Source organism: Aulostomus chinensis, chromosome 7 (genome assembly GCF_037954235.1).
Source record: "Aulostomus chinensis isolate RoL2024-O1b breed Wild chromosome 7, RoL_Achi_v1.0, whole genome shotgun sequence".
NCBI lineage: Eukaryota > Metazoa > Chordata > Actinopteri > Syngnathiformes > Aulostomidae > Aulostomus > Aulostomus chinensis.
The window spans coordinates 27,247,307-27,274,468 of record NC_141326.1 but is presented as its reverse complement, the minus strand read 5'-3'; the positions used below and the strand labels follow the sequence as shown (position 1 = coordinate 27,274,468).

Below are 27,162 nucleotides of genomic sequence, written 5' to 3'. Positions count from 1 at the left end.
GTCACCCATGCATAGTGTAAATGCCAACACCTTTGCTCTGGCGCGCGCGTGCACACACAAACACACGCACACACGCACACACGCACACACACACACACACACACATTGTTAAACATGTACAGTGTGCTCTGAATGGTTATGACCTTGCTGTGTTTTTGCTGCACAGGCAGCAATCCTCTCCACCCTCCCTCGCTGCACTTCAAACACATTTCATCTGGAAAAACCTTTAAATAGACATGACCTTTGACTAGGAGAACACCCACTCACCAAATCATTTAGAAACACTCTGTCTGCCACACATCTGTTAAATACACGCCGGGTGCTCAGTGGCAAAAGATAAAAAGACAAATTCATTTTCTTTCTTCCTTTTTTTTCCAACATTTGAGATAAGGGATGCAGTTGAGACCTGCTGCTGCTGTCTGAGCATCCGTCGCGCTGAGAAGGAGGTCAAACAGCGATGGTGACACATTGATCAGAGCAGCGTCAATAACCAGAAAGGTCCAGAGTGCCCCGTATAGCTTTCTAATTTTGATAAATCATTACCACATTAACTGTGACCGTGGCAGAGATGACACTGAGTACAAATGGGACTTCCTCTACTCTGCACTGCACCTTATGAAGGAGTCAGCTGGCGATGTTAACTTGAGCTAATCATAACTGATGCTCGCTCGCATCAAATCACTGCCAGTGGTTGCTTGTGGATTTAATGTCATTATTGGACGGTAAAGCATGATGTCGTTGGCTTTAGACTCAGATTATCACATGACACCGGCGCACAGAACTACAGTATGAACATGTGGAAAATCCTTCGTGCTCTGCTGCTCTGCATGCACTCACTCAGTCCCCAGGCCCCGAGGCTGTGACCAGGCAGAGAGTGAGCCTGTCCAACCAAGACTCTCCTCACTGACTTGTGTTTAGTTGTCTATTAGGATCAACCCTACTAGGCCGTCATGTTTTTAATTACAGGGATCAGGGAAATCAATTGTGACTCACTTTGAATGTATGAAATTACTGGCAAACCTCCCCAGAAACAGTTTAAATTTTAGAAAACAAATTGGTTTTCCTATTTAGTGCCTAGGGACCCTGCTTAGTTGGTTGAACTCATCCTGGGAAACAAGACGAAGACCTTGACAAAGGGACCACAACGGAGAATCACTGATGCATCATATGGAAATGTAATTGATTACTCTATCAGCGGTTCATACAATGGGTCGACTTGTCATTTTGCTGATAAAATGTCAGTGACTGGAATGGGCGAGACACAATATTGATATGCCAGCAAATATAAATACTTTAAAGCAGCTGGAGATGTAAATGGGATCCCTCACGGCCATGTGAATTTTTCCATTTCAACAAGTTAAAGAGGCACTGAGCTAAGCCACGAGGAACTACATGCATGTGTAAATCCTGCTGCTTTTTAGAGGTAATTCTTCCTGCCCTACATCCATTATTGCAGAATCGCTGTATCATGGCACTGAATTGGAATTGTGTCATAACACGACTTCTTCCTTAGTGCTATTAAAAAAAAAAAAAAAAATGTTGAAGCCCACCACAGAGTCCAGTGTGGCATCCGAAACTTCAGCTTGGCCTGGTATTTTTGCTTCATAAATCATTTAAATCAGAAACAAATCATGAAATTGTTTGCTCAGATGATTTTTTTTTCTTTCTGATGAATACAATCAACGAACCCACTAAAAGTTTCAGCTTGTTGTTTCCTTTCACTTGGCTACAAGGACAAATAAGAGTAAAATAGCCTACATGAAGTTCCGGCTGACACACGGTCGTATGACACAGCAGGTGCAGTGTGTGTGTGTGCGTGTGTGTGTGTGTGTTGCATGTCCGTGTGAGATCATGTGTTGTACATGTGTTTTAATGAGCGCTGGCTTATGTTGTGTGTGTGCTGTCATGGACAACCGTGTGTTTATGTAACCCTGAGGTTTACCGCCGTCCTTCATAAATACCACGTGGATATCACCGGGGGCAAAAAGGTCAAACACAGAAACACGCAGCAGGCCAGTGGTCAAGATGGTCGTGAGGAGTCGAGCCTTAGCTGGAAACAAAATTTGCTTCAGCTACAGAGGAGTGGTTTGGTTATGCAGATCATGAGAAGACTGGAATCACTCTAAAGCGAATTACTCAACTGATATGAAAGCAGCGTTGCGGTCTTTGGAGAACTAATGAGTCATTTTGTCCCGACAGTTTGTTTGGGTTTCTGTGTTTGCGGTCCAAGTACAAGTCATATTTCTACTTTGTTAGCTTTCAGTCTTGTGTTTCAAAAAGGAATATCTTGGGAGTGTGTAGTGGTGTGAAAAGGGGGAGATGCCATCGGTGCTTTTCTCTCCTCGGAGTGATGAATCATTTTGTCAGAAGTCTTTGTCGGTGTTGTTCTGGTATCACAGGCTGTTACAACAATAACAAAGTCTCAAGTCTTACGTGACGTTTCAGTCTGCATGCCAGCGTGGAAGAAAAAAAAAAGAAAAGCTGGTTGATGTGATGGATGTGACAGAAGACTGCTGGGCTCAGAGCTGAAACTGGTGCCAGAATCTCAAATACCTGCCGTATATTAGAGGTCTAAATTCAGCTTGATCAGACGTCGTTTGGGAATTCCTGTTGCATTGAAGATTTATTAATCTAAAGATTCAGATTTGATCATTCATAGTGACACTAATGGTATGTGGGAGGTCCCTGCAAGTTTGATTAATTTGTAGGACTAATATCCTGCAGACACTCGGAGGAAATGATACGTGTAAACATTTAATGCAGGGCATTAAGTTTGACAACCTTTTTATGAATGACAATCTTTACACCCTGACGGATCATTTAGGACCTGAATGCACGCTCACTCTAAGAACCACCGTGGCTACAGAGAAGCTGAAGAACTTACTGCTTGTGCGTTAAATCTGCTCCGAGCCATTTGCAGTATTTTCTCTCCTGTTTTGTAGTATGATCTAGTTCAAACAAATCCTTATATGATACTTTAACTCCTGAATCGTGTCATAATTACGTAACTCTTTATCATGGTGCACTGGACGATTTTAATACAAAACCAAAACCACATTTGTTGCATTAAGCAGATAAAAACAAACCAAAACTGTACTTCTGTTTCGGTATCGGTGAAAAAACACGGACATCACGTTGTACACTCCTCCAAAGAGCTCTGAAGGCTGTAGGATACAGCGGACAGTATAACCGAATCAGATTGCTTTCCCCTTTAGTGGGCGTGGTTTGATGCTTATGACATCTTGTGCATTTCTCCCAGTGATCAAGATAATAGCTGAATAAAAGTTGAGACTACAAATGAGGCATTTCATGTGTGGTACCTGAACTCACTCGCAGTAAAAGCTACATGCAGTAACTCACCAAAGGAAAGAGAAAAAGGACTCCTTAAATGTCCTCAGATGCTGCTTGTTTTTCTACACAGTTTAAAAAAAAAAAAAAAAAAGGGACAAGATAAGCTTTGAGTATAAAGGAAAAATGGTGTGTAGGAAAATATTTTTGCAAATTGGGCCTGAAAATGGAATTTAAAAAGATAGTGAGCCCTATAATCATACCAGCCGTCATATTTGCATCCAGCCGGCGCCTCCTGTGACCAATCTATATTCACTCTGCAGGTAAACAGCTCACCCTACATGGAAGCTGCATAGCATTAGCATCAAGTAGGCTATTTTAATCAGTGGGTGTTTTTTTGAGAGGTGGCTGTTTTAATTATGCGGTTGTTATGCAAGTCTTTTTGCGCGAGCACAGGGAAGGTCGAGTTTTGGTCATCGCTGCATGTTTGTATGGAACAGCAGCAATGTTTGGATGGGTGCAAGACATTTTTAAAGGTGCTTTGTAAACTTCTAGGTGCTGTGATTCAGGCTCACTTCCCCAACCACAGAGAGACACATACAAGATGAGCACAATTTAAAGGCTTATCATGGCTGTCTTCCTGCACAACAACATAATGTACCTCTCTAGTATTCGAGGCCCACAAAATAGCACCCTTCTCACACACACACAACAACAACAACAACAACAGCTTCTCTGTCAGCAACAGCCATTGGTCATGCAGTCGATGATGTCACGGGGGAACTCAATTGGTTGGTTGGGACCAACATTTTTAAGTCTGTAAATCAGTAGTTCAACTCCTTGTCGTTATTTTAGAAATACGTTGGAAACACTGGACTGATTGATGATTTGAAGTGTTCAGTTTGTCCCTTCCGGGCTACTGTAGAAATACGAGGGTGTGAAGGGCTCGATGGAAGTTAACAACAAGTTAACACCAGAAACACTGATTAGTAGTTACTGAATTCAGGTGATTATTCACTGATGAAATAATGACCAATATTTAGTTTGTGCCATTAAATCCCCCGAAATCCTTCATTCTTGTCATTGAGGAGGCCCACATATGAATGGAAGTAGCCGGAGCAGGAGTGATGCGCCCGCGCTGGCCTCGGTCTGAACTGCTATCCGGTCTATGAGGAGGATGAAGTGTTCTACGCCGATCTTTAACTAATGATCTGGCCGAGACTTGCCAATGCCAATAATATCTAAAAAATAACTTTATTTTTGGGTGTTCTTAAAGTATGAAGAGTTTGGTTTAACACAGATTTATTTAAAAGATTACAAATAATTGCACAAGAACGGTGACAAGCCGATATTATCGTCCACGACTGTTATCTTCGTTCTTTAACACCAGGATACAAGGAACAGCGGTGAAGCCCTGTTGTTAACATGTTGTGTCTCTCTACCGAAGCCACGGTGGCCACGTCTCACTGTGAGGGGAACAAGAGAAGAGCACCAAATGGCAAAATGGAGGCAGGGATGAGGATGCCCATTGTGAACAGGGCTGTTATCACACATGTTAAAGGCCATTGTTAAAAGAGAACTATATAAAGCCTTTAGTGCTACTTTCAAACATTTTCGCCGTGCGGCTCAGGTCATCGTTGCTTCGGCTCTGACACGGTCCGTCTATTATATCTTGTCCTATTTTCAACTGAATGGAATCACAGCTGCCGGTAAACAAGCTTTTAGGACACCGCTGACGAGACGATCCCATTCATTTTCCGTGCGCAACCAGATGTGGACTTGTCAATTTTCCAAAAGGTGAGCTTCACATATGAGCTCTGGAAAAAAATGCCTTTTTTCCCTTCCTTTTTCTAAATGCATACGATCAATGTTCAAATTTACTGCCGAGGTCACTAAGAGGGCTGAAGAGAGCGGTGTTCTCTCCACTCTTTTTTTCTGGCACGCAGTTTTTAGATCCGTTTGTGTGTCATCAGCGGGTAGTGAACATGTTTTATTCAGCAATGTAAGATTGGGTGGCTTTTTTTCTGGAATTTTAACTTCTGTGTCACACAACGGCAAAATAAAAATACCTTGAAGGAAAACTGCCTTTTGCTGAGTACCTTCACAATGACATAACGACACTTGTCTTTAGGGATGTTACCCCACTTAGCATAATTTACCTCCATGGTAATCTTGGTCCAGATTTTGCTTTTTAAATGTAATCCATTCATGCAAATCACTTGACATACAGAGATAAAGTATTGTTGAGTTAAGGTTTTTAGGTTTTCTGTGAACGTGTCTGTAATGGTTTTAATTCCACTAAGTGGATAATTGGTCCAGTTAGCTTTACCAGAACCCCGTTAGCCAGCATGTTTCTGGGTGGATCCAGATTTAGGACCCCCCCCCCCCCCCCACCACCACCATACTTCACCTACCTGGTTCCACTTGTCACAGGTTATATGAGGCAAAGGCAATAGTTTACATGATCATATTCATGTCACAAGCTCAAATGTGCACCTTTTTGAAGTGAAACCTGTGAATAACAATTGAAGCTTGCGCTGTAAAAGTGTTTTCACTTCATAGGTCACGTTTAACAGATTACGGTCTGTAACTATAAGATGCAGGGTACCAGCGACATCGCCCTTATCAAACTTGTAACAGTAAAACGGCTCTGACACACTGCGGCTGCCATTTAGCAGCTGCCTGCTGAATTTGACACGACTCTGCCGGGCGAGTCGCTCGTTCATAACTCATGACGGGACGGCCAAAGCGTTCTGTTTTCCTCCTCAGGCTACAACTGATCAATATACAGACAACTGTTAATTCTAGCCGTCCCTCCAACTGGGCTCCAGGGCGTCTTTTCTTGAGTGAGGCCGTGCGGCGCATCTCCCGGGGGAAACTGTCTGGAACACTGGCTTCCTTGGGAGGCACTCCTGGCAGCATTACTACTGTAACACCATCTCCATTACCCTGCTGCTCACCTCCCTTGTGAATCAGGCGCAAAGGTTCCTGACTACCATCTAGTATCAGCTTCATCAGGACAAGCTGTCAAACATCCATCCAACCATTGTCTATACCGCTTCTCTGTTAAGGCTCGGCAAAACAGGGCGTGAAGTTCTTGACTGCGACTGTGTCTGTTAATGTGTGTGAGTGTGTGTGTGTGTGTGTGTGTGTGTGTGTGTGTGTGTGTGTGTGAGAAAGAGAGAGAGACTCAGCCCAATGTTTTCTTTTAATTTGTGTCAGAGATTTTAAAAAATATGCTGCAGGGGAAGCCAGATTTTTTGGCAAATTCCACAGTATTGAGGAGTTTTCTTTGTCTTGTCTTTTGACTGTTCCCACCCCCCCGCACAGGGCTCTATCCACCTGCTGCAGAACATTTTGAAGTTACGTAACCTGAAAAAAGGCCAAATCCCTCCAAAAAGCGGCAGAATGTTACAAAGTTGATAAAAACCAGTAAAGGGGACTGCTGCAGTATCGCTATTTTACACCGATTTTTTTTTACAGGCAGACTTTTTTTTTAATCTGCAGATAGATTTAACTGCTTGTCAGGCTTCTCATTGCATTCATCAGTTTCATATATCTATTTTGTCTATTCCGACAAAAACCAACACAATTTTAGAATTAGAGATTTAACCTGTAGTCCTTTTATGCTGGCGGAAAGTAGAAACCTAAAAATGATCCATAATCGTACTGTGTTTTGTGCAATATGTTCGGGTTGCTCTGAGCAATAAATATCTCATCAAATATATCATCAATTAATCTTGAAAAATAAACTGCAGATTATTTGATGATGACGATATTTGTGAGTTGCAGGCCTAGATTGACTTTTATGTGAATAGCAAAGATGTTGAGAGGCAGAAAGTCCAACTTTCTTTTCCGGCGTGATTGATGCGCATGTATGTGTTTTTCTTTATTGCTGCTACTTTTGCATAAAAGCAGTAGAAACACGTCCTGAAAGGACAAAGGCTTTGTCAGACAGCAGTTCCAGTGTCTACAAGTGTTAGTTGAAGGGATGGGTTTTATGTGACAAGTCGTGTTTAGTCTTGTACTGTGAGCTCATTTGTTGTGGAGCTCGCCGCCGCCGTGTCACCGGGTCTCCTGGGAAACCTTCGGGTCTCGTAGGAGTTGATCCTCTGCCTTGTGGAGCAAGAATCAACATGGCGTGAGTAATGTGAGCTGCTAGTGAATGGAAAACTGTCTTACTCCGTATTGATTGCTGGTAGAGAGTTTCCTGAACCGTGACACACGCCGGGCTGGTTTGTTGAGGTTGTGCTATTTTTCCTGATCAATAACTTTTTTTTATTTTATTTTTTTATGAGTCACTCTTGATTCTGCCCTGCTGTTGATGTTGGGACCAGACATGACCTGATCCTGCAAAATGCATTCATGCGAAACCATATTAGGAATGAGACCAATGATTCATACTGCCTTATTATAAAAACTGAAAAATACCCATCAAAACTCCCCCAAAATTTGAAACATTCAAACTGCTTGGTTAGATTCATGACGTGTCGCTATGAGGTGGACATTGGCCTCCATGTCTGAAGATGCCACCCAAAACAAGAACTGAATAGAGTTGAAATGCTTCATGTTTGTGAAATGTCGGTAAATGAATCACATGAACTGAGTGGAGGACCCTTCCACACCTTTCTGTATTATGTGTGCTGAAAATGTATGTTGAAATGTGTCAGTTATATAACCAATAAGATAAAACAGACTGTGTGAACATTTATTAAATAAAAGTGTCATGGAGTTGTTATTCGGAGAGGATATCTCTTTTCATTGATCCATAAATCAGAAAATATGTCAACAGCCATAAAGTTTCACCGTGTTTTTCCCGGCATAAACTTCATAAATCAGACGCCGAATGATGAATGAACAATGAACGTCTGGGCAGAACTGAGAGGAATTAACTTTACAAGTGCTGTTGAAGTACAGATTTCTCTTCTTAAACATAAGCAAGATTTGATAAATAAATACAATTCTGTTACTCTTGGTTTTTACTTTTCTTGTCTTCAATCATTAATCCAGTTTAGGGTGGTGGGGAGGTTGCAGCGTTTCCAAGCTGTCAGTGGTGAGAGGCGGGGTCACCCTGGACAGGTCGCCAGCCCATGGCAGGGCTGACATATAGAGACAGACAACCACTAACACTCACATTCACACCTGATCAGTCTTTGTCATTCAGGTTTCTGTGTGTCCCGGCCACACGCAGCACGAGTAGGTCCTGCTGGAGTGGAGAGCCATGCTGCACAGGGACGACCTGGGCGGAAATCTTTTATGTAGTTGTTGAAAAGGACAGATGTTGAGGAAGGAATAAAGTTCCTCATCTCAAAACTGACCACTGCAAAGGACCCAATGTAGTTTATCATTTTTCACATTGTAGATGTCCATCCATCCATCCATCCATCCATCCATCCATCCATCCATCCATCCATCCATCCTCTTCTGCTTATCCAGGGTCAGGTCGCGGGGGCAGAAGCCTAAGCAGGGAAACCCAGAATTTCCTCACTGTAGATGTGATGAGCACCAAATGAAGCACCATTCAGTAACCTCTGCTTATTTCTAACGAGGCTCCAGTGGTGACGAACAATTGTCCACCCAACAGTCAAGTTCCTTAGGAATTTTGTCTTTTCTGATTTTGACGATAACACACACACACACACACACACACACACACACACACATCGTGAGCCTGCATGCCACCCCGTGTTGTTTACCCAGTTGAAAGCTTTGACACTGCTGGAGGCTTAGGCTGACTGACTGAGTTTAAACTCATGGAGGCCCCGGCCTGCTCTGTCCAGGATTTTGTGCTGAGCCCAACACTTTGGCCCACACAGGCTGTCCAGGGCAGGCTGGGTGGGGTGATTGGGGGGGGGGGGGGTCCTGCAGCCACCACTCACATTCTACACTGGGCTGGGAAAGTGAGGGACAGAGGTCCATCAGGGTGGAGAGGGTGGACAGAGCTTCTGAGCTGCTCCCCCGGGGAATGATCGGCTTGTGTCTGTCGTCCTCGTGAACACAGCGGCGGTGAAAATCCAGACTGATGTCTTGACAGTGTTCATACCGCAACCGATGTTGCTAATTTTGTCTCCCTCTCTCTCTCTCCTCCCCCTGTCACTTCAGTCATAACCAGAGGACCACAACATTTCGCCATCCTGTGACGGGGCAGATTTCTCCAGAGAACGTGGATTTCATCCTGCAAGAACAGTGAGTGACTCACTTTATGACTGCTGTGCAACTCGTCAATACAAAAGAAAAAAAGAAAAAGAAGAAACATATTTGATTTAAATCGACTTCCTCCAGCTGCTTTTCGGTATCTAAACACTAAAACTGGCTCAGTCGTACTCTCATCCAAGTCTTGAATGATACGCTGTGATAGCTTTTCTTCCATTTTATGAGCTAAATGATGCTGAAAAAGAGATGAATATAGACGGATTTAAAGACACACTCCCCTGCACCGGGAATGATGACTGTTTTATGATTTGTCAAGCCTGACTCTACTCCGCCATTGAAATAACTTTTTGCATATTTCTTCATATATTTACAAGACGTGTCTTTCAGGTTCAAAATGTGGACCTTTCACTTTACCAGAGGTTGTTATTATTCAGTAAATGAAAAGAGAAGTGATTGGTTGATGTGTCAAGGACGTGCCGTGTTGCCGTGTTGCTACAGCAGGATTCAGAAACACATCAGTCTCTCCCCTTCTTTGGCCTTTCAGAGTTGGAAAGTTCACTTCAGTTTTTGTAGTTTTCGGGGTTTTTTTTTGTTGTTGAAATGTCGTGAATGGAATGAGCTCAACGCTGCATTTGCATCTGTATACTGAGACTGAAACTACATACGAATTGTCTTAGCTTCCATCAGCTTAGCATAACAACTAGCATGGCTCTGTTCAGTGGCACTCTGGCAGCCTCACGTTTGCTAGACTTCTCATCTTAGCGTTGTAATTGTTTAACAGCATGTCTGCTACCTGACAGCACAGCTAGCGTGGCAGTAGACTCGTGTTTACTAATCCTGGTATCCCTCGAGTTTGTCATTGACAATTTCAATTTCAAGATTTTTTTTTTATTTTATCAAAAACGCAATAAATTATCCAAACATAATCCAAGACGACGGAGACTCGAATGGCAATTATGCCTGTTTTTGGTGGCAATTTGTGGCTGTAAAAGAATCAATAGGCACAAGGTTTTTAGCAATAATTTATTTCCTTTTCCCCAGTGAGTTTTTATTTTTACAAGATGTAATTCTGTCAGACGCATGTGGAGAAACAAACCTCTGTTATATCACCCTGCGTCTACAGAGTGAGCTTCCTCATCTCTCTTCATCTCTCTTCTTGTTTACTTTGACATTATTGTCCTCTGTTCTCATTCTAGTCTTCACATCCCCCGCGTTGTCATTACTTCCCCTCATTATCTATATTTCTCTTCTTTCTTGTTACTCCATCGCTCCATCCCACATGAGGAGGGACCGCTCCATGTTTTCTTGCCATGTTCTGATGGATCTGTCTTATTAGCAGCGGCGTAGGCATGAAGCAGGCCCGTCCAAGCTGCTCCCGTAATGTGTCAGTGCAACACAAAGAAAGTGGGATGCTGATGAAAATGGTGATGGTGACTTCTTCATACTTTAATGACACAAGGCGGAATAAGTGGTTCCTGCTCTGGACGACTGTGTTTTTTGTTTGTTTTTGTTTTTTATTTACAGGCAAAATAGAAAATACACGTGTAGCTAATAAACTCACTGGACACCTCATTAGGCGCACTTGTACCGTTGAATGAGATGCTGTTCTGCCATAAATTATGCCTTCACGCCGGTGGTAATGCTCAGTGATGATAGAGACATTAAATTAACCACATGTGAGTTTGCAGTGGTGTTGAAAGGCTAAAAATGATCCCTGTGTCTTATGCAGAACTGTCCCTCAGTCGATTCATTATGGAGCAATGATCGGATTTGTCTTCAGGAGTCTGCTTGTAAATAGTCATGAAACATCTCTGCACGTGTGATTCAAACCCCAAATGATGTAATTGCCGTTAATGTTAGAGGCTGGGATTGATTCCCACCTTCTGCTGGCTGCGGACCTCAATTATCCTCATGGCACGACTATAAACTGGCGTTTTCAGCCCTGTGCTGCATCCAGAGAATCTCTTGTGCGCTTATTTAAGGCCTCAGTGAGTCTGTGTGAGGCACATTTCACAGCTCTTTTGTAAATGTTTATATTCATTTTCCCAGCGTCACCCTGCTTTACATTCATATTCTTACTTATTCATACCTTCTACTGTTGGCCAGCGAGCCTCTCAGCGGCAGCACAGCATGTCTCTGGATTATTGGCTTCTTGTCGACGCCGCGTGGTAGCTCACAAGTGGTGGAGCTCAAATTCTGGTAAATATGTCACCTCAGCTCTTCTGGCTCCATCTACACCAGGATTTTTTTTTTTTTTTTAAATTTGATGTCAACTTTGATGGAGGCAATCAAAGCAGAGTTGAAATGTAATCTGAGGGCGATGTTAGCAGCAGGAGTGTGTGAGTGTGTGTATGTGAAGCCTGGCGCCAGCAGACCTGCTCGCCAAGGGTTATCTTGGAGCGAAGTGGCTAAAGTGTCAGGACTTTACAGCTTCTAGGACAACCTTATCAGCTCTTATTTTGGCAGCAGGAGGGATGGAATGACTTCCTTGGCTGCCGCTCTCTCGGTCTCGGTATCTGTCTGCATCAGAAGTGTGGTCTAAGGCCAGGGGACGTCCGTCTTTCATTTGTCATTGGCGCTGGGATCCTGAAGTTTGTGGCCTGTTTACACTAACGTGATTTTAAAATTCTGTTGAAGAGATTTCTTATTGTTGATCCTATAACAAAACCTCCCAAAAGGCCGGTTTAGGAATGAGGTATTTAAAACCTGGACGTGAGTTCGCATTGTTTCCTCATCCGTCCCATTCTAAGTTCGTGCCCTCTCTTGCTGTTCGCATATTTCTCTCCTTCTGGCTCTTTCCCGGCTCATTTGGGATCTGGTGATTGCAGGGAAACTGCGTCAGCAATGTGATGAATGCACACATGGTGCTTAGCCGGGGGTGCAGCATGGCAACGCTTTGGTTGACTGTTGGCTGAGCAGCTGTGTGAAATTGAAACAGGGGATACACATTTGGATGGAATGTGTGTTTGGGAAAAGAATGTCTCCTACCAGGTTGTGGAAATTATCTTTGTAGCTCAGCATCCAAAGGTCTGGTAGATTAAAAACAATTCTACCTGCCAAATGTCTTTTCTTTTTTTTTAACCAGTAAACCCCCCCCCCCCCCAAAAAAAACCCCAAAGCAAAACAAAGGACAAATTGTAGTTTGTAATAACATACATACATTCATTCATAACAAACACTCTTTTATGGGGAAGAAAATATTTGCCAAAACAGTTTACAAGTGTACCTGAATGCAACATGAATTTGCTTGTTTGCCGACGTGGCTGGAGCTCTACAAAGGGTCGCAGTCGATCCAGCTTTTAAATGAAAATAGCAGGTTCCAAAAGTAGGAGCCTGGAGGTGGTCTGTGGCCGGAGCGCCTTCTTATCACACTCACTCGCGCCGTCACTTTTATCCCAATGTGATCACGACAGATAATTCTGGCATTACTCTTTTGTTTCAAGCGGTTTCTGTGTCACACTGCTAACGGATGCACACACACACACACACACACACACACACACACACACACACACACACACACACACACACACACACACACGACAGAAAACACAAAATCCTTGGCAGGATAAGTCAGGCATTGAGGTGCTGCAGAGACGCCCCAGCCTACAAGCTGTATCCTTTGTTTTTCAGAATAGTTTTTTCCGTGAAATTGCTATTCAGTAATTAAAATTGTCCACTCAGTCGCAAGACCTACAGTAGCAGATGTCAAAAATAATCCCAGTATGATTTGCTTTTCTTTTGCGTAATGTTTAGCTGGAGGTCCGTCAACTTGACAGCTTTCTCCACATATGTGCTGCGAGCTGTTGTAGCCGTGGGTTCAAGTAACAGGTTCAGAAGAGTGACTTGTACACCAAACAGTGTTGAGCAATAAGACCTCTGCAGCGGATTTTGCAAACTGAGAGCATGAGAGAATTTAGCAAGGGTGCAGTGGCAGGTTGATGTCTCTGCAGAGCTACTAGTTCACGCCAGGGATCTAGAAGTTCACATCAGTCAAAAATGAAGAGGCGTGCTCCTCTAAAGTCATATTCAGTGGGGTGTTTTTGGTTCCTTCTGTTTTCTCTTGACATAAATTGGATTTGAAATGAGGTTTAGCAGCGATGCTGTGCTGAAGTAATGATCTCCACATGTTTGAGGATGGTCTACCTGTGTTTGTCTCTGAGATAATTCATTGTTGCAGGTCTGAACGGGATCGCAAAATACAAGCTGTGTGGGGGCCGTCAGACTGGATTTAAATGTCTGCTGTGCCTGTGTGGGTTGTCATTGATTTTGGACGTATTGTTTGTTGGTTTATGTGCATGTGCTACAATTTGTGCAGCTGTTATAATGGGAGTTTGCCAAGTTTCAGGAGTGTCTAAAGTTTTAGTTTTTAGTTTTCTTGTGAGATGCAACATTTAAGTGTAAGGAATGTCTTGTGGTAAAATGTCAGAATCCTTCAGACAATTACTTTCCCTCTGTGATTAAATCTCCTGCATGGTCTCTTTGTTCACAACATGGCTGCCTTTTCCTCCCACAGATATTACAAGTGGAGGCGAAATGCTTTTCCACTGATGTTTAGATAATAAATGTCCTCCAATCGCTACCGTAGCTTCACTCTTGTCTCATTGCCAGTAACACTGAGAGAAATTAATATGCAACGTTTTTAAAGATATAAAATCTGAGCTCTGGGCTCCTTTGACTGCTACCATGTGACCATCTTAAGTACTGGTCCACTGCTCTTTTCCTTCTCCTCACTGTAATTATCAGAAATATAACACAATGTATATTTGAAGCAGCAGACGGGCAGAAGAAAATGTCATGTTTGCGTTCACTCAAAGATTTCCCATCAGTTGTTTTATGTTTTTTGAGCTGTCATTAGCGGTATTTGGTCCCATGTCTCCATGCATTTTTTAATGATGGGGATGCGAGTGTGAGGCTTGCACTCTTTATTTCAAGCCTCCAGCTTTTGAAGTCACTTCAAAGAGCCGTCTTTGGGTTGGAGTGAAAAACAACGCCATGCATTTTGGCTTTTTGGATGTTCGAGTCCCGGAAATTCAGTCATTAAAGTTCATCTCTCTGGGAAGTTTGTGTTTTAAAGGTGTGAGGTGCTTGTCTGTCGACACTTGTTATCACAGGCAGGTGGGTTTAATGCTCCTGGTGGTCCAGGAACACAAAGATCAGCTTCAATGAGGCAGGAAGCCCAAAGAGAGACAACAGCCGGCGATACAGAGGTTTGTAGCTCGCTTAGTTCTTGTCCAGTCACTTGACACCATGACTGCAGTGCAGGTACTGCTGGCTCTACCAGATTAAGTATTAAACTATGAAAAGTGAGTGAATTAGAGCTGTTTAATTGGCATTCATTTGTATCGATGGGTGTGAATGCTGGCTACTCTCTGTTTCCTGCTTCTTTCCCTCTGAGGTGGGGAAAAATCCCTCGTGTGTCAACTAAAATTGTCACGCGTGTGTCAACCTAGACGTGGCAGATGTCCCCCACCTGACGAATGTAGCGTGCTTATCCTCCTGATATGATTCAGACACCCCTCCCTGCTCACCAGGGGAACGATAAAATGTCACAGCGCACAAAATCCATTAAGGCATGTAAGATGTGTCGAACATTTTGGGAAAAGTTCATAGTTCAATATGGCTGCCACAGGAAGTGAACTTTTCAGATCATCAAATGAAGCACCCCGTCTTGCTATACAGTTTAAATAAATTAGAAGCAAATTCACCAAAGCGTTTAATAATCCAAAGTTTCCCCCACAGGAAGTTACCGTACCAACCAGAAGTGATTTGATGAAAGAAATGACAAACAGTGGTGGTTACAGGGGCAAAAACACGCCATTGGTGGATGGGTGATTTGCCTCCTTCTCTCCTGTTTGTCACCGCTCCTTTCGGGTTCCTTCAGTGCTTCAAAAAGCTCAGGAACCGTCTCACGTTGATGGAACCCTTTGGGGTTGGAAATTAACTTTTTTTTTGTTTGTTCCAAAAATCTACCAGACACTCCACTGCCTCATTGTTTTTAACGTGGCCCGAATTTATTAGCTTTGTGAGGAAGAAGAAATGCGCCATGATTTACCAAATTCAATAACGATTATTTCGATATCTCGCTCAACTCAGATACCTCACAGGTTTGGCTCTCCGAAGCGTTCAGACGTCGTCGTTTGGAAGTATCAGTTACACCGTCATGTTGTCTGTGGACAGTTTCTGCTAGAGAGCTTTCGAGGGGATCTTCTCCTGACACCAGTTGCCGTGGTAACTGTGGCTGGTAGCTCAAACAAATTTACCTGCCACGACCCCAAAAAAAAGATTTGGTTCATAGGAGTAGTGGGTTTTTCCGGATCCCTGCCATGGAAATCAGCTGGAATCGCATCTGAAGCGTCTAAACTCATGTTTCATTTCATATCACAGCACGTTTATTTTGTTTGGTACGTGACTTTTCGGAGGATTCCGAATAACCTTTTTGATATTTACTTTTGCAGACCTTCTAGATGACTTTCGATGAAATAAACCACATGCCAAAACAATAATAAGACACTTAAACAGACAGGAACGCTGGAGATAGAGTCAGAAGTCCCATTTTAAGACGATCAGATTGAGGACCTCAGGTGGCTTGCCAGAGCCAGACGGCTACACTCCAACTACCAAAATATAATAAATCAACATGCGCATATCTTCAGCTGGAATGTAAATATAAGTTTTGGATTGGATATCAAAGGACTCTGACGAGGACTTGGGCCAAAAAACTTGATTGGTACATCTCAAAGTGAAATCAAAGCCGCTCTGCTGGAACTGTTTCACAGCCAATAGTAATGGGAGCCTCTGAAAACGCCATGTGGCACTTTAAAGCTGACTGTTTGTTGTATTATTGAATGATGTTTATAGCTCAATGGCAGGCTGGAGGACCCTCGGTACTGGATTAGGTCTCACAGCATGCATTGTTAATTCTCATTCCTCCGGCCATGTGACCTCCCTCAGCTCCACAGTGAATATGCTGTAAAGTGGAAAGAAGTTCCAGTGATGATGCTGTCCGTGGAAAGACAAAAATGTAATGTCAAGCTATTAATAGCAACAACGTTTAAGCTGGAAATCTTCAAACAGGAAGCAAGACTTGAGTAAAAAAGGACTTGATGGTAGTTGTAAATAAATAAGATGTTACACGATCACGTTTATATGATTATAGGCTTTGGAAACATGCCGGGGTGATATGTTCTGTGCATTTTTAAACAGAGACATATGTTAAGCAGATTCTGCATCCGACAGGAAAATCACATCCAAGTCAGATAGCTCTTGTTTTCCTGTGTTTTGTACTGTGGTAAAGGTATAAAATTAAAAATGCATGTCGGTAGAGAGATTGCGTGTTTCAATCTGCTCCTCTTTCATATAAAAAGCTCCCGGTGCGACAGCGGGAATGCTGACATCACACTGATAAATCTGCAGAGCAACACGTGTAGTGCTGTGACAGGGCCCTTTCATGTCATTTCCCTTCAATCTTTCCTCCTGTTCTGTATTTTTGTCTCCTTTATTTCATTTTTTTCCCTCCCGGCTCAATGCAGTAAAAGTAGATTGAAAAGGCAACAGAACACAGTTAATACAGAGAACTGGAAGACGTTGTGAAATGAGTGCTGACAGAGAGGAGTTGAGTTTAATTTCAGTGTTGATTTCATCTTGATTCTGTGCGGCAGGTGACAGTGGGGTTGGTTTTAACCTGTTTTGTTTTTCTTCTTTCGGGTCTCTTAGTACCATCAGCCTAATGGCGCTATTCTTCTTTCTCTTTTTCCCCTCTCACATTTGTGTTTCAGTCTTTTATTTTTTTTGTACTTCTTTGTTCTCTGCAGTGGGAACAAAAACGATTACCCACCTTGACACCACCCCCTTGAAAAAGCCACGATAGAAATGTCAAAAAGATTCAAAAATATAAATGAGAAGCAAAGAAAGATTTACTTCTCGTCATCATTGTCTGAGTGTCTTTTTTTTTCAAGCTTTGGCATTTGAGAAAACACAATTTATAACCACCGGCTTTTAATCAGCAGTGAAAAGGTATGAGATTTCACATCGCAGTTGCAGGAAATGAAAGGTACTATTGTACAAATGTGCTTGAAGTGTTCAAAAAATTCCAAAAGAGAGAGAACCTCCACTGATCAGTTGGCTCAGCAGCATCAGATCTGCAGCACCCTGGACCTTTTCTTCACGTAAAAATATATCGCATTGGAAACGATGCAGCTTTTCAAATGGGAAGCAGGTTAAGTTCATCTGTAGAAACACACGAGGAATGTTTTTTTAAACTTTTTTTCTAGTGCATGCTGAAATGAGAACATAGAAACACACACACACACACACACACACACACACACACACACACACACACACACACACACACACTACTTCCCACTTCGTCACTTTAAAGCATTAATAACTTGCCTGGTTATTAAGAAAATTGAATGCAAATTACCTATAATTGCAGAATGTATTTCTCATCTGGAACCTGTTTCAAAGTACTGAATCAATTAAATACCAAGAAAAAAAATTGTCTTTTTTTAAAAATAAATTTTAAATAAAGCCGTTTCTGTCACAATCTGTGCAGTATTGTTCAAAATTAACATTCAAAACGTGTTATTTTTGCATGAATTCACTGGCTGTCATTGTGGCCATGATTGGATTAATGGTGCAGCACGAGTAGACCTCTCTGTGCCTGCTGCTCTCCCTACCACTCTCAGCTGCATCAGCACCAGCCATCCAGTCGTTACCCACATGTCCAAACCTACTGACCCATCCCCTACCAGATCTGTTTGATGCTTGAATTGTCACTTCAGTAGTTTTTGTGGGTCAGGAACCTGCTTTTGTACTTCCAATGGAAAATTAAGAGTCAGAAACGGAGGCAGTCACTTGCTGCTTGATCCCACCGGGTCCTCCAGCAGCGTCATGGCCAGTCTCTGCAATTATTTTGATTCCCCCAGACGCGTCACAGCGTGTTTAAGAAGCAAGTGTCTCTCCACTCTGCTCCACTAAAAAAGATGCATCAGGTCTATTTTTGACAGAAGTTGCGTCAAGTAACAGAAAATAGATCGAGCAGGACAGATGGTCAGAAGTAGGAACGGCTCGATATCAAGTCAGCTTGATTGTTTATCACCTCGTTCAGGGTTAGATCTCAACTTTTTTTGCACTAGCAGGACTAGAGAGTTGCAATTTGCACGAGCCAGCAGCGTGCGGCACGATCCAGCAGCGTGTGGCACGAGCCAGCAACGTGTGGCACGATCCAGCAGCGTGCGGCACGATCCAGCAGCGTGTGGCACGATCCAGCAGCGTGCGGCACGATCCAGCAGCGTGCGGCACGAGCCAGCAGCTTGCGGCACGAGCCTTTAGCAGCACCCACATGTAACTCGGGGAGTCGCCTTCATATCTACATCTTTCTTTGAAAGTTGATATTCAAATAATGTAATACTCACCTTTAACAAATTTAATTGTCAGTTTTCCAAGATGATGTCATCTGCCACACAAATGTCACCAAGTAACATGTATGGATAGCAAACGCGAGATTTTGCACGATTCAAGATGTTGATGTCCATGGAATTCTGTAGCAATAACGGGAAAGTTGAGTTTGCCCCAAATGTGGGTAGAAAATAATGATTTTTTTTAAAGAGAGGATGTGCACGAGCCACTCAGGCTAGCGAGCTGGTGTTGAGGTCAAACCCTGTTCATACATCAGTATTCAAAAATAATAAATCCAGGGCATCAGGCCTGACGTCAAGTGACCCAAGAATATTCACCATGCATCGGGACGTTCATCCGAAAATTAAGAACAAAACACAAAGTATGATTTTTGTAGGTTACAGCGTCTGGATGAAATAAACCATTTAGCTATGAAGCCTCTTGATCCAGGAGCAGAAAAAGAAAACAAGGCAAATGATCAAATCAGCAAGTCAGAAAGATCAGGCAAACCTAAAGCTCCACTTCTAAAATGCTCCCGGTGGGGCTTGAAGCCATGAGGACGACGGATCAAAACCACGTTGGAGCCGGAACCAGACACAGCTGGCTCCGGTGGGATCAAGGCTTCCACTCCAGCCTTCCTCTCGCTCGCTGTGTAAATTCTCTGCAAAAGGCTGAACAATCTCTGGAGAGCCGTTGCCGCCTTCCTCCATGCCTTCATTGATGCATGCTTTGCCTGCGACTCTGGGAGATTGTGGCTCTGCTTGACGCCGGACAGTGTGTTGTTTTTTTGGGTTTTCTTTTTTTGCTTCTGTTTTTTGTTTTTTTTCAAGCTAAAGGATAATACTAAACATCTGGAATATTATCCATGTAACCATTTTGTCCCTACAAAGAACAAAGAAGTTCCCTGATACCAATCATCTGTCAAATTTTACAGTGAATACATTATTTAGACTTGGAAAATGCATCTCATTTCCATTTTTGTATTGTGTGACCTTTCAGAAGTTTGCATGAAATTCTCTTGACAGCGGAGTGAAAACAGAGCTAATGTTTGTCTCTCAACCCACCCACACCACATTCTAGAGATCCACATCATTCACTAATGTGCTGAAACTGGTGGCTGTTTTGCAGTTTAATCTGTCATGTGGAGCGCAGAAATTGGGTCTGAAACGGTTACAGACAACGGGACAATTAAAAGACAAATATTTCACAAGATGAAACATTTAATATTCAAATGTGTTTACCAAAAAAAGATGTGAAAGAGAAAAAGCAATGTCGCCCAGAGAGAGAAAGAAATTACAAAATAATAAGGTTGTTTTCTTGGATGACGAGCAGCATTTCATTGCCAGTGTTTTCTCTTCTGAATCTAATTAGACAGATTTATACACACATTCTGCCTGGTGCCACCTTACTGACGATAAAACATCCAGTGTGGAATGTCTCATCTGTCTCAGCGCTACGCGACAGCAGCAATAACATGGCTGTCATCGTGCAGAGCGAGTGAAGCCAGCAAGCAGCCAGTCACCTTGTGCTGGGATTGAAAAGATGCTGTGATCTGGTTTAAAGTCTACACACACACACACACACACACACACACACACACACACACACACACACACACACACACACACACACACCTTATGGATACTCTACTGTATATGCCATTGGCAGTAAACTGGCATCAGTTCATCATGTCCTATAATCTTTTAATTCTCTACTTTGGGTTCCCGTAGGTTGCTGCTGATTTTGGCCAGAGGATCAGAGTTGACTGATATGAGTTTGGCGCCCCCTCTGGCCAAACATGTCATTTATCTTGAGCACAACTACCTTGCGTCCTTATGGGTTTTGACTTCTAGACCATGGGTTATTTTGAGTCGTCTTTTTTTTTTCTCGTGTAATTCTAAATTTGAAGGTTATGGAGATCTTGAAGCATCAAAGAACAACGCCTTCAATTTCTTGTCTTACAAAATTGTCCTTACAACCGCGGATGTGTGACACCCGCCAGGAAAAAGAAAAGAAAAGACATTTTAACATTTTGTTCTACAGACTAGAATATGCTAGTGAGTATGAGCACTAATGTGTGTAAAACACGGCGGTTCCAGAGGTTGTCACTGATATTAAATGTCATCACGCCGATGAACAAGAGAAGTGTGAAGCTACTTATGGTGACGTTGAAGCAGTGGGTTAGCTTTCTTCTTCTAACAGTCGCATTAATGCTTCAAAAAATGTAAAAGTGACGTTCATTCGTGAAAGTTGATCTAAGTGTCATTAACTTCAGCTTACTTAAGGCAAAAACACAAGCTCCATTGTAAAGATCCCTGTAGCTTTTGGTGGAGGAAACCATGGCGATGCTAACTTCTGGGTTGGTCTCCAGAAATACCTCATTCCTGCTGCGCGCAGTATTTAACAGTAGTAGAACAGGTCACCGTCAGCTTTACTGTAGTACTAGAACACTACATGTGACGCACCAGAAGATAAGGAGGAACGGCTGAGCTGCTGCTGCTGCAAGTTCATTTTGGTTTTGGTTTGTGGAGAAACTGAGGAATGAAGACATTCAGAGGCGTTGTAAAGATGTGGAGGATCAGCTGAGTGATGGTCACCGAAGCATCAATATTAAACCGATACATAATCGGTTAATAGGTCCTTTGAGCTTCCTTGGAAACAGATGGCCTGTGCTCAGCTATTATATTTATCCAGGCGGATTTGAAGTGAACACCAGAGCTTAGATACAGACAACTTATTACTGGAGGCAGGATTTCTCGCTCTCTCTCCTCCTTTCTCTCTGTTTTGCCCATGGCCAAGTTAACGTGGAGCAGAGGTGTCCTTGTGTTTTCTGAACAGCAGCTAATGGTGCAGGGACCTTTTTAGGTGCAGCCTGAAAGCCTCTCATTGATCCATCAGTGAATGGACACAAAGAGCACAGAACCTATTTTGAATGGGGCAAAACTGCAGCGGATGACAATAGAAAACAAAACAAAACAAAAAAAACCCACAAAAACTTGAGGCTAGTGGAGCAGTCGCTCATCACACCGGCGCGGTTGCACCCGTAAGATCCACACACGTCACCGACGGTGAATGACAAAGCACTTTTGAATACAGTATAACTGGCTTTAGTTTCAGTCCAGTCGTCACACACTCGCAAGTGTAAAGAGGCTGACACATCGATCTCGCGCGATCATATCGGCAGCAGCATCAGCAGATTGTTTTTTTTTTTTAGATACGTCGGTAGTTTGACTCGAGTCTCCTCTTCTTTGTTCATCATCTGTCATTTATGATGAGGGAACCGTGGCTGTGGTCCTCAGCCCAGAGGAGAGAACGTTGTCTAGCGTGTCTTGCCTGGCTTTAGGAAGGTCAGTAGCAGGCGCATTCCCTCGAGAAGTTGGCGTGTTTCTTGACGATGTATGGATGACGACGATTGATGGTTTTTTATCAAGAACTCTGTGTCGCTGAGGTGCTAAAGGCCTGTTGATGCTGTCGGAGAACCCTGCAGCTGTGAATGAAAACCAGAACCACACAAACCTGCAGACCTGATAAAACTGCATCTCACCGATCAACAGACAGCGTACTGTGTGTTCTCGGTGGAGCTCCCTTTCTTCATGATTTTCTAATCTTTCGCGAGGCACCTCAGTACCAGAGAGTTGTCCTGTCCAGCGCTGCCTGTCTAGAAATTAAATTGGAGTATGATTTCCCATGAGAGCTGCGTATCCTCTGTATAAATCGTGTAAACCAGAAGCTTCAGAAGAACAACAGCAGGTTAGGAGATCTATTTGAGGTTAAGCCTGTTGGATATCGCAGTGAGCGGAGCAGTAAATCAATATATAAGAGCACCTGTTCAGAAGTCTAAGATTAGCAGAATACTTTAGATTGAAATCAGAACCCCAACAGAGAGATTTGAAGGCCCAACTCGCGTCTTTGTCTGGGATAACACGCGTTAGATGTAATTCTACAGCTTCTTCATTGTCTTTAATCTGGGTGTCCTTGGTTTTTTTTTTTCTTCTTTCCTCCAGTGCTCTTTTTATTGCAGCATGTTTCATGAATTTACGATGATTTCAGAAAGGTCTGGTGGTAAAAATAATTAAAACCAAAAAAAAAAAGGTTAAGTGAGGTTTGTTTTCACATTCCTTTGATCACGGATCTTCTTTTTTTCCCCCGGTCTGGTCTCATACTTTTCAAATCCCTTCCAGGGGAAGCTTCCCTCCTGGATCAGATTTTCTACGTGACATGTGACAGTGTAATTTTGATGTTTGACACGTTTGAGCATGTGGTAGTGCTGGTATTAATTAATGGTGGGTTGAGGAAAGGTAATCCTTTTTTTCCTTATGAATTCTTGTTTTACCCAGAAAAACTAATCCCCTTAACATCCTTTTTAAGATTCACAATATATGAAAAGGAACGTGTCAGCTGGGTAATTCTGCTTGGCAGTGATGTGTCTTTAGTCTCATAATTGCGACTGCTATATCTGCTTTACATTGGGCTTAAGGGCCGCTGCTAAGCTGTCTTCTTGAAGCACATGGTTACATAACACAGTCGGCGCCGTGCGCGTACCTACTTTTCTGCTTCACGATTCTCCTCACCTGATTTATTTTGTGACGTGGACACGTCAGGTGAACTGGTCCGAGCTCAGCTGAGGGGGACAGAAAAAAAAAAAAAGGATTATTCACACGCGCTGTTTTTTTTGTCATCCAAGTTGTGTTCGGTGTGGGAGAAAATCGTGTTTCAAATCAGGTCATTCAGCTTCCTCGGTGTCGGATGTTGCCTGCTTTATTCCAACACACACACACACACACACACACACACACACACACACACTTAACGCACACAGTTTTTGCTCTCTGCTGCTGTTGGACAATCACACATGCAAACCGCCTCTTTGTTCAAGCCATCACATTTGCCGTTTTTATGCCTGCAGGGCGCTGACAGCTGTAAGCCTGAGGCGTTATGTTTTCATTGTTGATCAATCCCATTCCTGCTAATGCAACATCCCTGCAACGTCTTGAGGGAATTCCTGCAAATTTGCCTCCAACGTCCTCTTAGACTGGAGATTATCATGACGGTCAAAGGTCACTGTCTCCTCACAGGAAGGGCAACATCTCTGCTTGGACTATTTTAGTGGTCAAAGGTCAAGATTTCTGCGATAGGCACATATCATGGAGGCATATAACCCCCATGTGGTCGTTCTGGTTTAATCGGGCTGCACGGTATTCATCCATATCAAATACTCTCTGTGTTTGACAGTTTATCGTGAATCGTTTTTAAACAGTCAGTGCTAAAAAGCAAATAACAGCCAGATTTCTAAGAAAAAATATTTCTGAAATGTTTGAAATGTCGGGTGAAAAAGACCTCTCCTTTCATTTCCTGATTATCATGCAAGATCAGTATTATGAACATCCAGTAGCTCACCTGAGGTGTGACTTTCCACATTTAAACAGAGACAGTGACGTATCGGCAAAAACGGCTTCTGAATAATGCGATACAAAATGGTTTCCACATCGCCAGCAGCCTCGGTCTTAACTTTTTGTCCGCCAACTTTAACTTACGATGTCTTTTACACTCAATTGAACTCAATTTGTTTTTGTGTTCGGAAAAAACTTTGTTGACCACACTGATTCATCTTTCCCTTTCTCATCTTTCCGTCTCTCAACATTAAACCGTCCAATGATGCAGAGCGAAGGAAGAAATCCGAGCCATCACACACTTAACTGTTATAGCAAAGGATTTAGTGCTGCGTCATTATTCAGCAGTCCATCCCTCTAAAGACGTTGGAGGGAATGTAACGATAGAAACTCTTGAGTTAACAGTCCAACACGGCTTTGAATTACTGTTCTTTCATTTGCTGTAGCAGAAGCATGTAAAGGTGTGTGTGTGTGTGTGTGTGTGTGTGTTTTGCAGGCTGCAGGGTACACGCATGATGTCCAAACCTGCGGGCGAGCAGCTCTCCAGCACGACTGTCAGTGAGGCCTCCACTGCCATCACCTCTTCCACTGTGGACACCACCTCTGCCTCAAAGGTCAGTGTGGGTGACGCCGACGGCGTGTAGCGGAATGTGGCGGTGTGTTACAGTGCCAGCATGATCACGTTTTTGGACAGTTACAATAGTCCGAGCCCGTCAGTTTGAAAAAGTTTACTTCTGGTGAGTGTAATTTGACAGTTGTCCTGTTACATTTTGCGTATTTTGGGGATGCGGGCAGATCTGCCCTTCCTCCGTTAAATAAAAGGTAGTAAGATGAAGTCCAGGTTGAAAATAAGGATTCCCTTTAATTTTATCTAAAAAATGAACGTATTGTTTGGTTTCAGTGTAACAAAAAACAAACATAGAAAAACTGAAACGGAATTTACGTTTTTGAAGCGTACAATTTCAGCCCAAGTTCGTCTTGTCTGGTAATACCACTTTTCACCTCAGGGGGCGACAGTGAGTTCTGGGTTGTCAACCTTTGTTTGAGTCTTTTAACAGGAGTGGACACCCAGACTTCCTGGTAATGTGACGCCCTCTTATGAATTGGATTGTCAGATATAAAGAGTTGGTTTGCTCAGAAGCTTAAACTGATAAATGGGTTTCATTTATGTAGCGCCTCTCTGTTGCCTCGTTGATGCATACACTCACACACGCACACACACACACACACACACACACACACACACACACACACACACACATTCATACCCTGATGGGATGTCAACACTATGTACAGTTCATCACCAGCACAGATTACAGCCTCCAAAATGACCATTAGAATAAATCAACACCTCTCTCAAGCAGATTCAATAAAACTGGATCATAATTAGCTTCGCCAGTCCTATTATCAACCAACAGTAAAAGGAGCAACTATACAACAACTCACAAATACATTAGTTCTGAAGCTTTCATTAATTATGTGTCTACACATCAGGTTTCATGTACAAAAAAAAAAAAAAACTTGAGTGGCCAAATGCCCAAAATCTGAAAAGAGAGAGAGGTGGTTTTAGCTTTTTTGAAAAAGAGGCGATGTACTTTATCAGATGGAAATGGGAACTCTGTGTGTAAGTATGTTTAAACGTCTGGAGCATTGAACCTGCAGCTGGATAATGTTTGAAAATGAGGGCAGAAACTGCTGGTTACTTGAGTTATTCCTGAGTATCAACCTGCCGTCCGATCAGTACAGCTCCGCGAATTAATATGCTTGACCACGAAGCTTCCACATAATAATACATGAGGAAATTACTAGAGTGTCTCTAGGAGAGATATAAACTTGGTGTTTTTCCTGGCAGATTCCTGATATTTACATCAGTTGCAGATGGAAACATTCATAAATTCCCATTTCCTTTCCCAGATTCGGTAAAAATGTCATAAAAGTGGATGAAAGATTGACTCACGGCGCAGACACTTTGATGCCACTGTTACGTTTATGGAATGAAGGAAAGGTTCATAAAAGGATCTGTGCCTCCAAATGCAAAGCCTATGTGTTTTAATGAGGTTTTATGCAACATTAAGTTGTAATACAAAAATGAATCTGTGTTTTTTTTGTCCCTCTTTTAAAAATGTCCCTCTTCGCCCCTGTCTCATATTCCCATCTCTTACGCTCTAACTAGCTCACACACATGCACATGCACAGCTCCACGCTGGCATGAAATCTCATCCCGCTCTATCAACAGGTGCCACGGGACTAAAATTGAGCATGTGTCGCCGGCTATGGTAGCCAGATGACAGGGCATCCATCACGAGTCCTCGTCACCGTTTTCACACCCTCATTTCCCCACCCTGTAGCCCCTCCAGGTGCTCTGGCTCATCACCCCTGCCACCCAACAGCATTTTAGAACATTTAGTTGCCTGGTTCTGACAAGGAAAACATAACAAAAGAATCTTATCTCAGAGGAAAGATGATTCATTCTTGCCCCCCTGGTGGCGTAGCGCAGTGCCGGCGTGAAATAATCCACATTTGAAATAAGGCTCATCCATTGCACCTCTGACAAAACATGAGAGGGAGCGCAGAGACAGACATTGTTCCGTATCCCCTACAAGCTACGCATGTGCCACGATTCCCCTTGGACATCTCATATTCTCCCTCGCTGAGTACATATTAGATGTTCATCACCTGTCAGCGCCACATCGTTGAGATTTATCGAAACTGAGTGTTGATTCCTGCTGGTTTTTCTGTACTCCTTGTTTCTTTGCCTGTTTGGAAAAGTCATATCCTGACTATGCACTGCCAGCACACACGCCGTGACCTATCATCAGTCATTGTGCTGAGCAGTGATAAGAGAGAGAGTTGACGCTTTAAGCTCCCTAATTTTAATCGTTATATTTGCTGGGAAGTGGCCACAGGAAAGAAGAGAGAGAGAGAG

General features: G+C 42.9%; 1 protein-coding gene across 11 annotated transcripts in view; it reads left to right on the top strand.

The window, feature by feature from the left end:
• Positions 1–27,162, top strand: part of LOC147259316 (pleckstrin homology domain-containing family A member 7-like) — a 128,732-nt gene that overhangs the window by 59,112 nt on the left and 42,458 nt on the right. For all 11 annotated transcript variants that reach the window (XM_086209634.1, XM_086209639.1, XM_086209638.1 and 8 more), the window contains 2 exons: positions 9,391–9,474; positions 24,733–24,850. In XM_086209634.1, the coding sequence (XP_086065760.1) occupies positions 9,391–9,474; positions 24,733–24,850 (202 nt within the window). The remainder of the gene's footprint in view (positions 1–9,390; positions 9,475–24,732; positions 24,851–27,162) is intronic.